This window comes from Tetrao urogallus (assembly GCF_951394365.1).
Source record: "Tetrao urogallus genome assembly, chromosome: 1".
NCBI lineage: Eukaryota > Metazoa > Chordata > Aves > Galliformes > Phasianidae > Tetrao > Tetrao urogallus.
Window position 1 is genome coordinate 61,883,388 of NC_136813.1, and position 19,266 is coordinate 61,902,653.

A 19,266-nucleotide genomic window follows, 5' to 3' on the forward strand; every position below is an offset into this window, starting at 1 on the left:
CCTTTCTGACTCTCTACACCACTTCTCACCTTCTCTTGCCTGCCTCCTGTCCACTCAACAGCATGTTCATGGTAAATCTGTTTTGTTTTCCTTTTTTTCCCCCCCTCTGTTTTAACACTAACAAACAGAGTCCTTCAAAGCCTAGGAATCCTGGAGCTGAAGGCAAAAAAAGACCTGTAGCTTTCTAGCATGATCCCAAACCTCAAAGACACTGTAGCACCTGATGGCAATATCTTTACAGCACCAGCTGCCTCGCAGCCTCAGTTGAAAAACAAAAAGAAACCTAACACCAGTGATGCCTGCACACACATTTACACAGAGTGCTGCATTAGTGCAGGTCTGTACTCCAGTTGAAAATAATTCCGAGTTATGAAGATCTCAGACTCTGGATGTCAGCAATTCCTTGCCAAAGCCCACTGCTTCTACCAGCTCAGAAGAGAAGTCCTGCCAAGGGTCATGAAATATACTTGACTGCTTCCACCTGACCGTACGGAGGCAAAGAAAACCTGTGAAGAAAAGAAAAAAGGTAAGGAAGCAGAGATTTTCCTTTGTATTTGCTGCCTGTGACATCTACAGTGCCATTACAGTTCTGTAAAGCTCAGTACTGGGTCTGGCTGAGATGGAGCTGACTTCATTCACTGCATCCTATACGGTACTGAGCTTTGCACTCATGGCTAAAAGAGCACTGCTAATACACTGGTGTTTTGGCTGCTGACAAACAGTGCTCACGCAGCATCAAGGCTTTCTTACCAGGCTCCTTACCCCCAAAGACTGGGAGAGGGTAACACCTGGATGGTGGACCCCAAATGACCAAAGAGATATCCCATACTGTATGGGAAAGCATGCTCGGCAAGAAAAGTTGGCAGAAAGGAGGAGGAATGAGGACATCATTGTAATGGGAAGAAACTGATGAATTCCTTATTACGCTTGGCTTGCACAGCCAAGCTTTTGCTTTCCTTATTAAGGTGTCTTTATCTTGATCCATAAGTCCTTTCACACTCCTTTTATTTTCTCCCCATTCCACGTGAGAAAGGAGTGTTTGGCTGCTGGTTGGGGCCAACTCACTGCAAGCACCAGCTTAAAGTACGCGTTTATCATCTCGGCAAGAAACAGGGGTGGGGGTGGATTATACCTTGTCATTACGTTCACATAAGAACTTGAGTCTTTGTGCCCTTTTGTGCATGAACACACCGTCCAAGTGTCCAGTTTCTACCGAGCGTATTTCGATCGCTTTTTCTCCCCAGCCCATAATCTGATTGGATCGAATATATGCTGTGGAGAAAAAACACAGTACAACACAGCCGGTTAGCACAGGTAGAGGGCAACACAGAGTAACTTTTTAAAAAAGCAGGGGAATATATTTAAACACTGTAATTAACAATGACTTGCCTGCGCACACCGTAAAAACACACAAATGCTCAGAGCGCTATTTCAGCCGTCAGCATTTTCACAGCACTGCCCCCAAAATATCCTTTTTTTTCCTTTTATTACCACACGAGCTGTCCATGTTAGTAATGTATTTTGTGCCTGAGCACACATGACACAATAGAAGCTTTCCAATTAATGGAAGGAACACTGAGTTTTACAAAGATTTTTCCTCCCAAGTTTGGCAATGAGACAGGTTAATTAGGTGTCGACAAGGAAAAAACAGAACCCAAAGTTGAAACAGACAAAGCCTATCCGCTCCAGAACATCCCCAGAACCATTTCAGTGTCTTACAGTGTCAATTCCTTGCTTTGAAGGAGTTTGTTGGCAAAAGAGAAAGAGACAGAATGGAAAAATTAGGAAAAAAGAAGGAAAAAAAAAACCTGCTAGCCGCCTTTAATAGGAATAATGCTTCAAAAATCTGCTTTCCTTCCCAAAAAAGCCAGCTGGCCTGACAAGTACTCTGCATATTTTAAAAAAAGTTCATATTAAGCTCTCCAAGTGGAAGTACTATTATTTGTCCTTCTGCTTTCCTTCACACACAAATAAATTAAAAACGAGCATTTATTCCTCAGGGTATCACTGGGGAAAACAGATTAGTACTGGCATGAGGAAAAAATCTGTTCCTGGTAGCATTAAAAACTGAATGAAGGAGAAAGGCAGCAGCATTATGAAAAGGTATATTCAGAAAGAAATTTGATGGATAGTCTTAAGAATGCTGCCAAAAATAACATATGGGAACTTAGTGAAGAATAAGCTGTTGCCTCTGATTTGTATGCATACTGAACAGAAAAAAATAAAAAGAAGCACAACAGATCTTAGCAAGGAAAATTTAAAAAGATTTAATTTCATAATACTTTCCCATTTATGTTATCTTTTTTTCACATTAATTTTCAGTGAAATTAAGCCAAATTATCTGCTACGGTACAACACATGTCTATACCAACACATATGCCGTTGTGCCAGAATATTTTTACATATGTCACTAGTGATAACTGAGCCAAACATTTTATCAGAATTGTCAGATGAGATATTCTGATGGTATCAACTGCCTCTGTGCCATTTACTTCACAGCCACTTCAGTCCCCAGGGCTCTACAATTTGCCAGTTGATAGAATATGCTTGCTTTCAGATCTAGTCAAGAGTTAAATGCAGCAGAGTGAACATGCCACGCATAAAACTTTTTAAATTTCCTTTTCCCATGTTGCTCTTACAGCAGCAGTAACTTGAGCAGTAATTACTGGTCCATGTATCCATTCCAAAACAAGCAAACTCAATGTGTTCGCACAACAAAACAAAGGTGTAATCACAGCCCATGCCACATTCAGCACTGAAATAAGGCAGCATAGGCAGCAAGAGCACCTATACCAACAGGCTATACCAACACTTTCATGCAAAGATAGATAAGCAATCTGCAGATAAATTAGAATAAATCCAACAAATCAGATAGACTGTCATCAACCTGTAATAATATCCTGTGTGTCACCTTACACATCTTTATAGTTAATGGTTTTTCTAATTTTGTTGCTGTCTAGGAAAAATTCTGTAATGGACTGGATCATGTTGTATAATAAAGGAGTTTTTTATTCCTGAAGTCCACACGTTTCCTTGGATCTTGTTCTAAAAAACTCAACATGAAATGGATTCATACGATTCCTCCAAACTTTGCACAGCTGTTTTTCAGCAACATCACAGCATCGCTGCTTCTGAATCTGAGGTCAAACCTGATGCATTTTCTTTCTGCCCACATGCACTCCCACTTTCTCACAGCATATTACACTTGATTCTCTCAGGGCACTTACCAACTGACGTTGGCATTTCTCCCCATTGCAGAACCACATCCTTGGTGATCCTTCCATATGTGTTTACATAAACTCCTTCATCCTCATAGCAGACCAGTAGCTCCATTCCATCCGTATTTGGGAGAATTATGATTGCATGAGGTTGGATACTGCTCTGGATCTAAAGAGACAGAAATGAAGACAAAGTTGTTTTTGTTTTTTTTTTTTAATTTTAATACTTTAGAGCCCATGGTGGGGGAAAGGCCTAGGTGAATTCTGATTTTTGTCCGATAGCAGATCAAGGATGCACACCAGAAGTGCTAGCTCTCCCTTCAACTTAGACACCCTACACAGCAACAGCAGATAATTAGAAAACTTTAGGGAATGAATTCTTTCATCTTAAGGCAGACATCTGAAAACAGGAAAGATGAACTTCTCGGTAGGAGTGCCCATTTCCACAGCAAGAGATGAAGCCACATGGCCTTTGCCAAGCCTGCTGAATATTATCAGAAGGCAGTCATATAACTCATACTGCCACCTTCCCTGCAGCTGACTATGTGCTATGCACTCAGCCATCTAACTATCACCCCTGAAACCCAGATCTGAGCAGGCAGCTCCCAGGCAAGGAGATACAATGACCCTGAGGACAGGACACAGGACAAGGCCCAAGGCTCTAAGCCACATTTGTTTGTCCCCCTCCACCCGCTCCCACTTTGCACAGGGACAGCCTGGCACATTTTTCATCTGAGAAAAAGGAGGGAGGGGAAAACCAGAAGGAAAGAAACTCCCCCACCCCAGGAAGAACTCTTACATGTGTTGGTAGATAAATATCGTAGACTGATCCCGAATCCACATCAACAGCATGGAAGCCAGCACAGGAGCCATAAATGACTTTTAGTCTCTGACCCTCTTCTACAGTTAGATCCACCAGCAATGGCTTATGTACCAATTCACCAAATGACTGCAAGAAAACAATCAGTGAGATTTACTTTCCTGTTTAGGACCTCGATAGGTTTTATAAGAGCATGCTGTTAATGCACAACTGATTAGTCTACTCCTCCAGTAGGCCTTTGCTCCATCCACCAGAGCAGTTAGAGGCTAACATCTTCCACAGACAAGGAGAGATCGCTCAGCACCCTGCTGCATTTCAATCATGTAATATTACACACTCTATTCCCTGGGGTTTACTTCTGTCGTCTGTTTGTTTTCAGTAAGAATCACCTTGAACTTTCGCGAGAGCAATTTGATACTCCTGGAGCATTTACTTCAATCTGCACAACCGGCAGTAACTGATTGTCTGCAAATCAGTTTGGTAATTACACCGAGGCAGCTAAATTCATTCTTGCTGTATTCAAAAGATAACAAAGCTGAACATAATCTAATGACATCTTCTGCTCACATGAAGATGCTTAGACTCAGCTCGCTTCTCTTGGCTTCGTGTTTTATTTATAGCAAGGATACAAACTGCTGTGATTTTGTGTCATTTTGAACATTCATTTATGCATGGTTGCAATTCAGCATTCTAAATACAATGCCTCTCAGAGCCAACCCTCCCTCATCCGTAACTGAAAATGTAAGAAATTCAAGGCAGATTTACCCAAGAAGCTGGACCACAGCCGTGACAAACTGTCCGTCACACCACTTTTGTAAAAGGGGCAACTGTAACTCAATATGTGAAAACCCAACAGATGGCTGAAATATATTGTTACCTTAAAGGCCATAAATTTGTGGTATGGCTTTGGTGCCCATGCATAGACTTCCACAGAACTCTTCAATGCAATTACCAAGAATTTGATTCTTTCATATTTTACTGAAATTAAACCAAAACAAAAATTAATTCAGTAATCGGAAAGTGACGCGAGTTCCCCATATTTACACATGTTTGAAGGTTTTTACTAATGCTTCATTTTAGAATTGCTATTTCTAAGCAGCTAAGTATTTTGACACATTTATACCACCAAAATTGTTACTGCTGTCAGTAACTGAACCTGTCATCACGCTTTCTATTACCTAGCCAGTACACATTTATTTACGCTTTTCTTTCCACATTAGACTGTGCTAGCTCATCAAGAAAACAGTTTTCAGGCAGGGACGTTTCCAATAAAAGAAGCCAATGACTGTGGTAGTGTATTGGCAATCACAGTCACAGCACCGGGAGTGGTATTTTGAGCTGATGGAACAATTCCCCAGAGAAAAGGAGGGGAAAAAGGGAACTGAAGTGAAAAGTTGAGAAATGAGTCCATTTCAAAAAACAAAAGGTGGCTTTTTTGTCGTTCATTGCCCAAAAGAAAAACCGTTATCAAAAATTTCACAGAAAATAAGTAGGTGGCTGACAAAAAGCTCTTCCCTCAGATAATAGTTTAAAGGAAACAGGTAGCTGACCGAATGCAAACAAGTTGTACTACCTGAGCTGTCTCCAACTGACCTTACCTCTAATTCTCAAGTAAAACATGAGCTCAAGTCACCTTAGTGACAATTCTGGTGACAAATTTTACCTTCTGCCTAAGGAATGGAAAAGTTTTTAGAGGTGTTAAGGAGTCAGGAGTTTCTCAGGGACAGCTCAGAAACAACAACATTTTGCAATCTTTTCTTTTTTTTCTCATTTGACAAAAGCAACAATTGTAGCATTTCAGCCACAAAATGCTTCAAGGAAGAACTACACCAAAGACTTGAAAAATAATCACAGAATTGATCAGAATTAACGTAGGTCACGACATGGATGACTTGCAAATTCTTGCATATCTTTCTGTTGCCAGTCAAACAGCTGGCAAATGTAACCATCTCAAAAAGCTCTGTTTACTACTACTTTATTTTATTTTCGTAGGAGGGAACTGAACGTTTAGAAACTGCCATTCAATTAGTGTCGCTGGATCTGCATTTGCAGCTGCCATTTTCATTCGTGCAGGAAGAGATTGTAAGGACTTTTAGAATACTGAGGTTTGTTAACCTGTTTCTGGTGCTCTTTTTGGAGGAGAAGAATGAAAAAAAACATTATTTGGATTACACTTATCTCGGGAGGCTTTCTCTATCTCTTCAAGTATTAGAGGAGTGGAATGCTTTTTGAAAACAATGAGTAAATCCCTACATCTCCACCTGCCATTATTATCTCCTAACCAAAATTGATTTTGAAAAAGGGCTGAAGCGAAGAATCTCAGACTTGTGAGAAAAACATTTCTTTAGTAAGTACTATTTAACGTATTTCAGCTATCTTACCTACTGTAAAAGCCTGCAGTTGCAATCTATTGGTAGGCAGGAGGGAGACAAAGCTATTACTTGCTCCCCCTTTTATTCTGCAGGGAAGCAAGAATACTGAGCTTTAAGTGTTAGAAGACTTGACACTTCAGCAGACAAAAAAAGCCTCTCAACCTCCACAGCTGTACCGACGGAAAAAATAGAGCTTTTGTTCAGTCTTGTCTGGCTTGCAAGACTTCTTGGAATATTTTCTTGGGGAAGAAGGGGATATTGAACAAAATCACCTTATCTCTGAAAGGAAACCTTTGATAATCCTCACTCTTTGCTCTGGGTGCTATCTGGGAATTCACCCAAATCTTAAGTTTCAAAAGAGCAATTAATCACTGAGAGGAGCCAAAAGTTGCCTGAAGCAACTGAGAGCCATAAATACCACTTCAGCTTGATGTCTGAAACGCCACTGCATCAAAGAGACAAGGAAGCGACCAGTGCCAGCTGCCTCACTGGCAACCTCCAGTCTGTAAGCACAACTATTCACAGGGCTCATCCTTCTTGGGAACTGAGGCACAGCTGCCAAAGGGCCCTCTCACTACCTGAAGAAGTCTACTGTATGTTTTCAGCTCAGAGGGAAGTTCAGTGCCAGGCTGCAACAAATCACCCTTCATCTGGAAAAGAATGCTCTTTGTTTCTCACGCTTCCCTACTGGAAAGCCTCCTTTCTATAGCTGTTAATGTATTGTTAACAGACCACTTCATTATGCTGCTGACACCCTGGGATATGATACTAGAGAAGTACATTATTAATTGTTTTTGGGGTCAAGCTCAAGGTTCAGCAGTCACTTAATGCAATAGTTATTGATTATGCTCTTCTGCAAGAGCGCGTGCATGACAGAAAGAAACAGCTCAGTCTGACTGCTGCTGCTCTACACTGACTGACAGGGCTTGAAAGGAACTGAGCTGGCTCTTAGGGGAAAACCAAACCAAATGCAACACCCGGGGTCCATTAAGATGCATCAGGACACTGAGCATAAGGAAGAGCTCTTAGTTCATATCCCCACCTGCAGGGCAGCAGGCTCACTGCACATGGCAAAAATGTGATGTGTCTTTGACTAGCTGTTGTGGAAGCTTCTACAGCCAAATCCATTCAAGCAACTTAAGGGCACTCAAAAGGTGCCTTCCTCGTGAAAACACACTTCATCCCCATAATCCCACAACTGTACTGCAGTGGATCTGAGACAGCATTAGGAAAATTCATGAGCTAAAGGGAATCAATGAATCATCCTGAAGTTAAACATATGCTTCTGTTCCCAGATGCCTCCCCAAAGCTCATGCACTAACTGGGCTTGCTTCTTCCTCCCACACTCTTTTTTTTTTTTCTCCACCAGTCTTAAAAATCTACATTGAAAATGAGATGTTTTTCACTCCATTCCAGAATTTGATTTCAGCGTGATAAAATAACAGGGAAACCTGTTGGTAGAGAGAGCAGCTGCTGGTTGACAAGCGTCCCTCTGTCATCTCCAGGGTTTAACAGAGGTGGTGAAATGCCACAAGCCCCTGCTGTCCCTATCAGCCTTCTACTGAAAGTTGCATTCACAACAGGAAGAAGGCAGATGGAGAATCTGTGCCTGCACCAGTTTACAGCCCAGTATCTCATATTTGGTTTAACCCAATAGCTTGCTATCTATTCTGATGTTTCAACAGAAAATCTGTCCTTAGGCCTAAGGAAAATAGTCAGAAACAAATCTTAAACCCAGTAGCTACATGCACTGCAATTCTCTTTCTCAGCCAGCTCTTATCCGACAACTCGATACATTCGTTACTTACCAACTTTATAGTGCACACAGCCTTCCAAGTCACCCACTGTTGTCCAACCTTGTTTCTTTTCTACTTCAGGATCATTGTGAAGGATTTTATTTCTCAACCAGGACAGATAGTAAACTCGCAACTTGTTCTTCTTACCTAGCCACAAAGGGAGAAATAATGGTTTATTTCCAGAGGAATTTAAGTGCTAAAAAACCCTGCCCTGACAAACAAAAATCCCCACAGAACAAGACAAAAGAACAGTGAAGGAGAAACTGCTGCAACCACTTAGATATCATGCAGTATTTATGTCCACACCAGTATCACTCCAGAGTCCACCCAAAGATATGCTTTCCTGATAATGACAGAGATGCATGGTAATACCACCTAAAATGACAAACTCCTTAGCTGCCTGGTTCTTAGGACAAAGCTTCTACTTGAACAGGGTTATCCACCTACAACAAAAACACCAGATTCCTGCACTGAGGTAACAGCTGATCCTCAACAATTCTTATTTGCACAAAACTTTAAGAGAACAGCAAGGTAGAATTTGAGGCTCCAAATGATCTGCACAAGTAGAAGAGAGTATGACTGGTTTGAAAGGAGGAAGCAATGGGAAAGAAGAATACGGTGAGGGAACGTTAAGTTACAACTTCTGCACAGGTAGCAAGCAGGACATTTCCACCACTTATACCACCCTCAGATACAAAGTGATCAAGTTTTTACTAAGGCTGTTTATCATTCAACTGGTGGAAAAGTACACCAAGAACAGTGCTAAACCATTCCAGCATTTAACCACTTTACAGCACTGAACAGTACTGTACACTGCTCAGAATGTAACTCGCAATATGAAAAGGCCTCAAATGCAGAGCAAGTGACTTTATCAGCAGTTCTTTTTGATTCTGGGGAGACCTCACTGGCCTTTCAGTACTTAAAGGGAGCTCATAAGCAGGAGGGAGAGCAACTTTTTACATCGTCTGATGGTAATAGGGCAAGGAAGAATGGCTTTAAACTAAAAGAGGGCAATATTACGTTAGGTGTTCAGAAATAATTCTTTCCTCAGAGGGCAGTGAGGGACTGGCACAGGCTGCCCGGAGAAGGCCAGGTCAGATCAGGCCTTGGGCAGCCTGATCTAGTGAGTGGCAATTATACCCATGGCAAGGGCTTGGAACTGGATGGTGTTTAATGTTCCTTCCAACCCAAAGCATTCTATGGTTCTTTGATTCCTTAATAACTAATGGCCAATACAGCACAGGCTGAACTGGCAAGAAGGTGGCTCCAGTGCAGATATTCAAAGCTTGTCCCCCTTCTTCCTCCTTCAGCTGCTTTGCTGTCCAAAGCCACCACAGTCCTGCAGGTGAAGCTGGAGGCAAGGAAGAGAGATCATCTCTGCTCTGATGAGGAACCATTATGGAAGGCTCCATGAAGTCTCTGTGCAAGGAAAAGAAATAAGAAATGCCCACAGGGCCCCAGCTTGTCGGTGGAAAAGCTCCGTGCCAGTGCTCCGGTAGCTGATGGGGATGAGCACATGGCATCAGGAGTTACAGGTTACAGCAGGACAAGAAGTCTGAGCATTGAGAGCATCCTGCTGTTCTTGGCTGGATCCTAGAGCTGGCACCTAGCCCTTGCCTTGATGGCAGAGGACCCCTGACACAGCTCGGCTCCTCAGGAAAAGCAGCTGGGAAGGCTGGGGCAGCACATGCAGATGCACAGCTTGCAAACAGGCTGTGCCATTGACTCCAGCTTTCTCCTTATAAAAGACACAGTCTGAAAAATTTTCTTTGGGATTACTTTGATGGGGAAGGGCATGGGGAAAAGAACAGGCAGTTACAAAATGAAAATCTGTTCACTGAGCTTAAAGAGGAACTGGAGACCTGTTTTCAACTACTGGATCTGCTCCTTAATTTAAAAAGCCTCTCTTGCTTTGATGGCACCCAACAGAATGTGAAGCAACATCATGCTGAACTTGTTTATCCCTACTACAAACGTGATGGCTCATTTGGCAGTAAGGGAACATATGATTTATTGCTTGACTTCATATTTATCAAATTTGACAAGGGATAAAATCCCACTGCTGACACAGCTCTTAGAGATCTGGAAGTGGGACCAGAGCAGTAAGGTCCTCCCGTGAAAATACTGCAAATGACAGCTACAGAGGTCCATTTAGAAAAATTGGAATAGAAAAAAGAGTACAGACCAGAAAGCACTGTTCTTCTGGGCAAGGAAGAGCTCACAGGACACAACTATCACAAGTTCCAGTCGATCGGGAGAACAAATTATCTCCCGGTTATTTCTATGACTTTAGCTTCCCCATAGCTTAGTAAACCTTAAGACTCAGACCAAATAGCGCACATGGGAATTTCCCAGCACGTGGCTACTTTTTTTTTTCCAGTTCACATGCTGAGCAGCAGGGTATTTCTCTCCAGCTGGAAACATTTTCATAACAACAACAGAAGAATATCTAAAGTGTGTTCCCATTGTGTTTTAGCGTCTAGACCACAAGGAAAGTCACAGGACAGGAAATTCCTCAGCCTTCCAGCAGGCTGACATGAAAAGAGCACAACTGGTCAGCTAAATAAACATAGTTATGCATGTATTTAGAGTTACACTGATTTTAATATTTATATTGGAGAGGGGAATTAGATCCTTTTGCTTGTAAATCCACAACGCTCAATTTAAACAGCTCTCAAATATCTGCAACTTCTTTTTTCCCTTGTCTAACTGTTATGGCTATGAAATAAGAAAGAAAACTCTGCTCCAACCATTAAATAAGCTGATTATTGACTCTGAAAACTCCCAGCTCTGGTTCACCCACAGACATCATTTCAAATGCAAAGCCTTCTTTCTTATATTGAGCTTTTGTTTTTACTGTTGTGTGGTTTTTAATTACCAAGCATGCAGATTCCAACCAGTTCTTCGACACCATCATCCTTCCCTACATTCCCGAGAGCCCAGATCAGCCAGTTGGGCTTACAAACACTTAGGGAACCACAAATGGAGCATGTTCTGTATGCACTAGTCTCTCCTACAGCACTCTTAAGACTCTCAGCACTGTATATTACCTGAGCATTCAAAACTATGTTTTTGCTTCCCAACAGTATGAGCTACTCAGCTTTGACCCACAGTTTTCTTGTACCAGCTGTAGTAGCTCAGTACCAAAAGCTTTCTTGTCAAGGTAAGTTTTGAATTTGAGAACTATATTGCAGGAATAATTGGTTTCATGTTTTCAAACTCAGAAGAGTATACATTAAAAGCAAATTTTAGACTCACTCCCCTCAAAACCGTACTGCACCACAACTTCTTACAGTGCGGTGACATATCTCAAGTACTGACACCATAAACATATTGATTCCTGAAAAAGCAGATAGAACATATGTCTGGGAGAGATGTAGACTGAGCAGAAATGCCTCTTTCCTGCCTTGTACTTCACTATCCTCCCATAAAATGCAGGATATGGGGCAGAGACAAAGCCATAAAACAGACCAAGATCAGCCTGTTTCTTAAGGGTTAATGTAGCGTGTCTTAACAGAGGAAGCAATAGTTCTGAAGGAAACAAAGAAAACGGATGTGTTGGGGTTCTCAGATCGTGACTGACGCAAACATAAATAAACCTAAAACAATTACACACGAGATTTAATCACAGGCACTTCTGTTTGTGTAGAGTATGGTTCAAATCAACACATTTTGCACAAGTTGGATTATACAGTATTTTTGTTTATAAGGTCTACTATAGAATTGTTGATAAGGCCTACTACAGAATAAACTATCAAATGATGCTTTTCAAGTAGCTTGTATTTTTAACATACTGTGGAAACACGACAGGTTGCTTTTTTTAAACCCTCCTTGATTCATCTTTTCTTTTTAAACACTTCACAACACAGCTGGAGCTTAGAACTAACTATGACAACACCAACACGGGCATGGCTCATTTCAATTGTATTAGTGTGATACATCTAACACGTGGTCTAGCTGCGTGTCCTTTTGTACAAGAGTTGGGAGAGAATTCCAGCAGGGTAAGATGAGCTCAGAAGCATCAACAATATTTTTAGTGGCTCCAATGAATAACATGGCCCACTGTGCAAAACAGTGTCCATGTCGTTTAACATTCTCTCCCTCAATAGCACAGCATAGCAAAGACTCATTTCCCAAACAAACCAAACAAAAAATAAAGTAAATGGCTGAACACCACCTGTGAAGAAAGATTAATAGTGCACCACATCAAGTAACTTAATGGCAGAATAACCTTATGCAATAACTCTTTGGAGCCAAGGAGTCTGGAACCTTGAGCTTTATAAAACACATTTTCCATCAGTGCACACAAAACAAACACAGCAATCACCACCGCCCTTCATCTCTCAATGCTGAGTCGTCTGCAGTTGCATCCAGTGAGAGGCAAGGCCAAAAGCTGCTTCAAGCTGCCTCCTCACAATGGCAATTTCCACACTGCACAAATACTGCACTCCCCACACCCCGTTAGACACACACGTTCTCTTTCTCTCTCTCATCAATCTCAACTATCTACTTTGCAAGAGCATTTATCATTATACATATTTAGACACACAAACTGTCTTTAAACTCCAGGAGCAAATAATGTTTTGGTTAGAAAGAGGCCAGGTTGCAAGTAACTGCAGCGAGGGGGTAGAATGTCACTTCTACAAATTTCACAAAACATTAACGTACAGCTCTGACAAAAGAATGCTTCCTCCAAACCTATAAAGATATTAAAAGGAGGAAGGAGAGGGGGCAAGCATGCACAGGGTACTATGGAAAAAATGATTCACTCTTAGAAACATACTGCAGATTCAAGAGAGGCAAAATGATGGAAAATGCACTGACTTCATTCAAGTCAAGACTTTCCCCCTCAACACACAGGCTGTCAAGAAAACATTTTTGCCATGCCATGGAGGAAAAATCACATAGAACAGTTAACATTACCAGAAATTGTCACCAAGACGTTTAGCCCTTCAAGTACATCCATTTGCTGGAATCTTCTTCGATTGATGAGTGGATAAACCTTCCCCTGACCACTTCTGTCTAGCAGCATCAGACCACTTTCCGTGCCCACTAACAAGTTCACTCCTAAATTAAACAAAAAGAGATCTAAGTTAGTAGACAGATTTTCCATACGCTCTGATGAAATTATACCTTTACATAACAACTGCCTTGTCTCAAGCAAGTCTAATCACACCTGAATGACCTCGACATGCTGTATGTTACCTGCACTCAGGGACCGCTGACACCAAATTACAGTGTACAAGAGAGTGAGAGACTGGAAGATCATGGGGAACTTTCTGGAGCATCAGTTACCAAACAAAAAGTCACACTAACACTGGAGATGGGGGGGGTGAGGCACGACTGAGTACCCAAGGTTATATATTCTGAAGGATGTATTAGCTTTGATTAGGGGGGTTGGTAACAGGATGCTGTATACAAGGACAAAAAAAGCACTGGCTTGGGCTCTATTGGGAGGACTGGACTGTAGTGCAGCCCTCCTGGTAAAGAGACAGGCACGGGGCTGGTCTTCATCTTCCCAACAACCTTCTCCATCTGAATGTTAAATCTAGAGAAATTATATTGTGTTTCCATCCATTTCTCCTAAAGGCCAAGCGATTATAAATGAGGAAGGTCAGCTTCTTTTTACAAAGGTGCACACATCCACTGGAAACCTTATTAAGAGTACATGGAACCTTAGTGCTTAAAGCCAATTGCATTCTATCTGTGTATATGTATACATATACACATACATCATACCAAAAGGCTTTAAAATCTATTAATATGTAATTACTTTTAAATTTCATAAATTTAATAATTTATGATAATAAATTTCAATAATTTCAATAATTATTACGGCGTTTCAGTCCCAGAGCCCACAAATCGTGCAGAGGAAGGTCAAATATAGTACAGGGAATGGAAAGCAAACCACATGCATGGTTTGATTTCCATTACACTTCTCTGTTGCAATCTCAATGTAAAACTTGTTATCCTTAAACACAGTAAAATAATGAAACAATAAAAAAGAAACTCACAGAAGATAATCATAATTATATTGCTTAGTGCTTTAATCTCTGGACAGACAATCTGTAGATATAGCTATACAGGTGCCAATGGTCATACACCAACTGATCACATGACAAACCCTTTTTAATGCAGCATGTGACCCATGGGAGTCTGCATCTGAGCATAGCCTGAGTCTATAGCAATCATTTGCCTTTTCAAAGCATTGAAGAAGCACATTACTCATCAAAACTGCCCACCTCCAAGGCATGTGGAAAGCCACCTAAACATCACCCTCACTATCACACGTTGGAAGAGTTGGAAAAAGGAGGGAACATTCACCCTATCCTATGGTGCACTATTTCCTAAGGGGGATGCAGTGTTACGGGGGAGCAGAGCCACAGCCAGGAGGTGATGATGGAGCTGGGGCACTTTTAAAAGCCTCTGGATGGAAAAGAGAGACAATGGAGGAGTGACACATCGTTATACATCTCCATTTTCCTCTCTCTTGACTCTTTCAAATTTATCCTGGGCCTCATTTGGAGCATAACATCCAGGTCTGGGACCCCCAGAACAAGAAAGACAGTCAGAGGGTTGGAGCACCTCTTCTTGAGCAGAGGCTGAAGGAGCTGAGCTTGTTCATTCTGGAGAAGAGAAGGCTGCGGGAAGACCCACTGTGGCCTTTCAGTACTTAAAGGGAGCTTATAAACATGGAGGAAGGCTGACTTTTTACACAGACAGACAGTGATAGAGGGAATGGTGTTAAACTAAAGAGAGGAGATTTACATTGGGTGTTAGGGAGAAATTGTTTACTCAGAAGGTGGTGAGGCACTGGCTCAGGCTGCCCAGAGAAGCTGTGGTGCCCCATGCCTGAAGGCACTCAAGGCCAGCTTGGATGGGGCCCTGGGCAGCCTGAACTGGAGGGGGGCAGCCCTGCCCACAGCACGACGGATGGAACTGGGCAGTCTTTATGGTCCCTTCCACCCCAAGTCACTCTATAATTTTTCTAAGTAAACTTCAGAGGGCTCAGCAGTCCCCAGAAACAATCACCTCTCCTTGCTCAAACGTGCTGCTCTGTTGTTTCTCTACCCCCTCCAAGGTAGGAGAGCCCATGGACACAAGCAGCACAGAGCCTATCTCCACACTTTCCTTTAGCTACTGATGCCTCCACTATCTTCTTCCTGCCCTCCTATGTAGCCCTTACACAGGACTGAAACTGCTGGCTCCCACTGCACACCCCCGGGTGTATTTCAAATCTCCCATCTCCCACACTAGGATGCATCCTCAAACCAATAAGTGGAGGAAGGATACAGGAAGAGTGAGGCACAGTGCAGGAGCACCAAACTGGCTAAGGAAACACCCACCTCTCAGCCTCTTTCCTGCAGCTCCAGGTCTGAGCAACTAAAGCTGTAAGTGATTCAGCTCTAATACATATTTTTTACTCTTATTCACTGTGGTTTACAGTTACAACAAAATCACACACAAACTGCTACCTCTCAGTCCCTTTCTCTCTTTGCATATCAGGGCTCAGGCGCTTCTGCCTCCACCCTCACCTCTTCCTCTGCTGCCTTTGCATCACAGTTGTCCCTGCTCTGGGTTGACATGTGCGCCAACCCCAAACTCCTTCCTCATTAGCTGTATCAGGATGAAACTAATGAGGTACCACGCTGGTGGCAAACAGTGCCTGTATTTTAAAGTGCAGACACTGTCTTTGTTCACAGCCAGTCGAGCTCTTCTTCTACCTCCACTCTACGATAAAACAGTTCTGATTTCTCAAACATGGAAATGTTTCCTGAATAGGCACAGGGTCCCTGCAAAGGCTGGGCATAAAAATCCATGCTACTACATCCGTATCATTAACTTTCACCACTCAGTGCCATTAGAAATACTGTCACAGAATTAACACACCCAGAAATCTACCAGACACTGGTATTAACACTGGAAAAGGAAAACAAAACAAAGCAAAGCAAGTGCCTTATTTTTAAATAATATCATTATAAAATGACTTCATTTGCTTAAGAGAAAAGGAAGCTAGAACTTATCAAGAAATAAGTATGTGCATCAAGCTTGGACCACCATCAGTTCAGCAATAAATGTTCAACAAGGAAGTGCTTTGTTACAGCTGTAAAACATCTCAGATTTTACACCTACATTTTAAATCACCGTAACAGTCAGATATATAGATCAAAGAAATATTAAACCATTAACACAAATTGCTATTGGCAAAACAAGCCAGATCAGAGAAACTATGAGTCATCTTTACTGATCCCTTATGACTTCTCTCTGCCTCTCAGAGTCTGAAAGCTAACACTTGCACAAGTTTCCTTGTTTTACCAGAAAATTATTCATATGAGTACATGCAGAAGTAGCATGGGAGTAAAAACTCTTACCAGTAAACTCTAAAAATAAGGAAAAACGGAGATAGAAAGAGGATAAGGTGTTAGAAAAGCTATTTAACTGACATGACTTTGCAGGCAATAGGGAAAGGTCAACAATGCTTTTCTGAAAAACAAGAAATGCTGGAAATAACCTCAAAAGATAACTGAAACCTTGCAAAGAGCTGTGAAAATGTAAAGAAGAAAAGTGACCTGTCCTACCTATACACTCATCATGTGACTCTGGGGACTGGCCACATCTCCTCTTCATAGTCTTTAAAATTACATGCATATGTATTTATAGCATGTTCAGTTTAAGAATACTATATAGACATCTGTGTAACATATACAAGATCACTTCTTAACACCTAGGTGACCTCACAGAGAAGTTATGCAGTACAGAAAAGCTTTTAGCCTGGCACTGTAGCAGCAGTTTCACATGGTAGCAGGTAACAAGCACTGCCCTAAGCCTCTCACCAGCACAGGATACTGACTAACTGTCTGAAACTGTTAAAAGTTTGCCCTTGTAACAAGGTCAGACATGCTGGGTCAGCTGATATCCTAACACTCAGCTTCTCCATGCCACTAACCACCTTACAAGAAACAAAGCCAAGTCTCATGCTGGAAAGTGTTCCTCCTACACTTCTCTTCCTACATAATCTGATGACTGAGGTGGAAAGTCATCTTATGAAACACATCTTCATCAAGTGCTGTGGTATCAGCATCAAGATGGTTATTTTAATACCCCGTGTGTACCAGGTTTAATATGAAAAGATCGTCACAAGCTCCTCAAAGCTTCTCAAAAGCTGTAGGAAATGCACTAGAAGGGGTTAGAGAGAGCTGAGTGAAGTCTGAACTTCCTTCCTACCATTGGAAGTATTTATACAGAAAAAATTGTATCAAAGCAGAAGCAACACTTTGCAAAACTGTAACAAAAACAATCAGATCTTGCAGCTAAAAGATATACACAAGTGCTGAAAAAATGCAAACAAATAGCCTAAGGTTTGAGAGAGAGGTTCTCAAAGACCACAAGGTCATTATAGCATCTCTGCACTTCAGCACTGCAGGAGGCAAGTAAGGAACAGGTTTTCCTTACCCCATAAGGCAGCACACAGTATCTCAGAATTGAATCTTTTCTTGTATTTGCGGATCTCTGGGGTATCACTTTGTGGTCGTGTATTTGTAGGGTTCACGTTGACAACTGATCCTTTCCGTGTTGGGTCTTGTCTTATTGCCTCTGATCTCATTGCTTCACTAGAAAATCCTACTGAAAAAAAGAAAAGTAAAGTGCATGTAGTATCCCTTAGGTGATGGATTCTGGCCATATATTCTTCACATCAAACAGCCCAAATTGATAACTGAGAATATTGAGCAAGCCTTTCTTTTTGTAAGAAATGTAAATGGAAAAAGAAATAAAACTATGCAATCCACTGCAAATAAAATAAAAAGCATGATGGTAACACTCGCAGTGCTTTAAAGAGCCACTGAAGTAACTGAACCCCTTTTCAGTTGTCGTCTTCATCTATTTTACTTACCCACAGAAGTCACAGTTGTCCCACTAGATGGAGAAATCTGTAGTAATCTGGGGTCTATAAAAGGTGTAAAGGAGGAGGAAGATTTGTGTTTCTGGAGTGTGTTACTAGCGGACTGAGTCTGCAATGTAAATTTCAACTTTATTAATATTAATGACAATAAAAAGCAAGGACAACAACAACCAACATTATAAAGTCACTACAGAGCCTCCCCAAGCTTTTACACTTCCTTTACAGTTACATAATGCACTGCAGGCACCACAACTGAACATGTACACACTGCACATGTTACAGCAAAATGCAAGTAGCTAAATCCTCATCTCTGTCACCTCAGCTGCTAGCAAAGATTTTTTGAGTGGCCCCGACGATCAGGCACAAAGCGAGGGAATGCCTCCTTTTGAAAAACCTGCTTAAATGGATGTCCACTACCTTCTCCTAAAGCTCTCCACTATACTCAACTTCAGTATGTATGAAGAACTTCCTAAAATGAACTAGTTATGAAATAAGTTCTGAAATGCCATCTCTTGGCTTGTGCAACAAAATCAGAACCATATGCAATCAAGCATTCACTTCTGTGATGGTTTATGTTTCACTGTCCATTGCTATTTGCTCTCCCTATTTTGTTTAACCTGAGCCTCTTGCCAGAAAGCTGCAGCAGGTTCTTCCACCTTTATTTGACAAAGCAAAATATTAAACCTGTATCGAACAAAGGGGCTCATTAGTGTGGAAGGTGTAGCAAACGGTGGTATGGAGCTATGAATATGTAGTGAATAAAATCACTGGTGCTTGCTGAGTTATATGGTCTAAACATGGAAAAAAAAAAACAAAAACATAAAGAAAGGAAGAAGACAAGTGAAACAATGAACTGTTAAAAGTGGAAATGGAACAACTTAAAGACTCTTGTCAGTTTAGTATTAAAGTGACAACATTGCACACTGAAGCAGAATGGGACAAGTAAAAATATATATGTATTATATACATAAAGGGTGTGCATGTGGGTGAGTTATACCAAGCAGTACTGGGTTTTTTGCTCAGTCTTATGCAAATATAGTTAGAGACTTCATCATCAACAACTAATCTTCCATCTCTGATCCTTCCAAGCCTCTACTCTGCACAAAAAAATAGCAGTGGGTCTTATGAGCACATCACTCCCCTGCACAGCTAAATACCA

The 19,266-nt window shown here is 41.5% G+C and overlaps 1 protein-coding gene across 9 annotated transcripts in view; it reads right to left on the minus strand.

Annotated features, from left to right (window-relative positions):
• Nucleotides 1-422: 422 nt before the first annotated feature.
• Nucleotides 423-19,266, minus strand: part of MAP4K4 (mitogen-activated protein kinase kinase kinase kinase 4) — a gene marked incomplete at its 3' end in the record, with an annotated part of 148,434 nt that continues 129,590 nt past the window's right edge. For all 9 annotated transcript variants that reach the window (XM_079543609.1, XM_079543604.1, XM_079543606.1 and 6 more), the window contains 9 exons: nt 18,099-18,216; nt 17,660-17,830; nt 13,130-13,273; nt 8,219-8,353; nt 4,916-5,016; nt 4,018-4,167; nt 3,228-3,387; nt 1,133-1,272; nt 423-506 (listed from right to left, as the gene is read on the minus strand). In XM_079543609.1, the coding sequence (XP_079399735.1) occupies nt 423-506; nt 1,133-1,272; nt 3,228-3,387; nt 4,018-4,167; nt 4,916-5,016; nt 8,219-8,353; nt 13,130-13,273; nt 17,660-17,830; nt 18,099-18,216 (1,203 nt within the window). The remainder of the gene's footprint in view (nt 507-1,132; nt 1,273-3,227; nt 3,388-4,017; nt 4,168-4,915; nt 5,017-8,218; nt 8,354-13,129; nt 13,274-17,659; nt 17,831-18,098; nt 18,217-19,266) is intronic.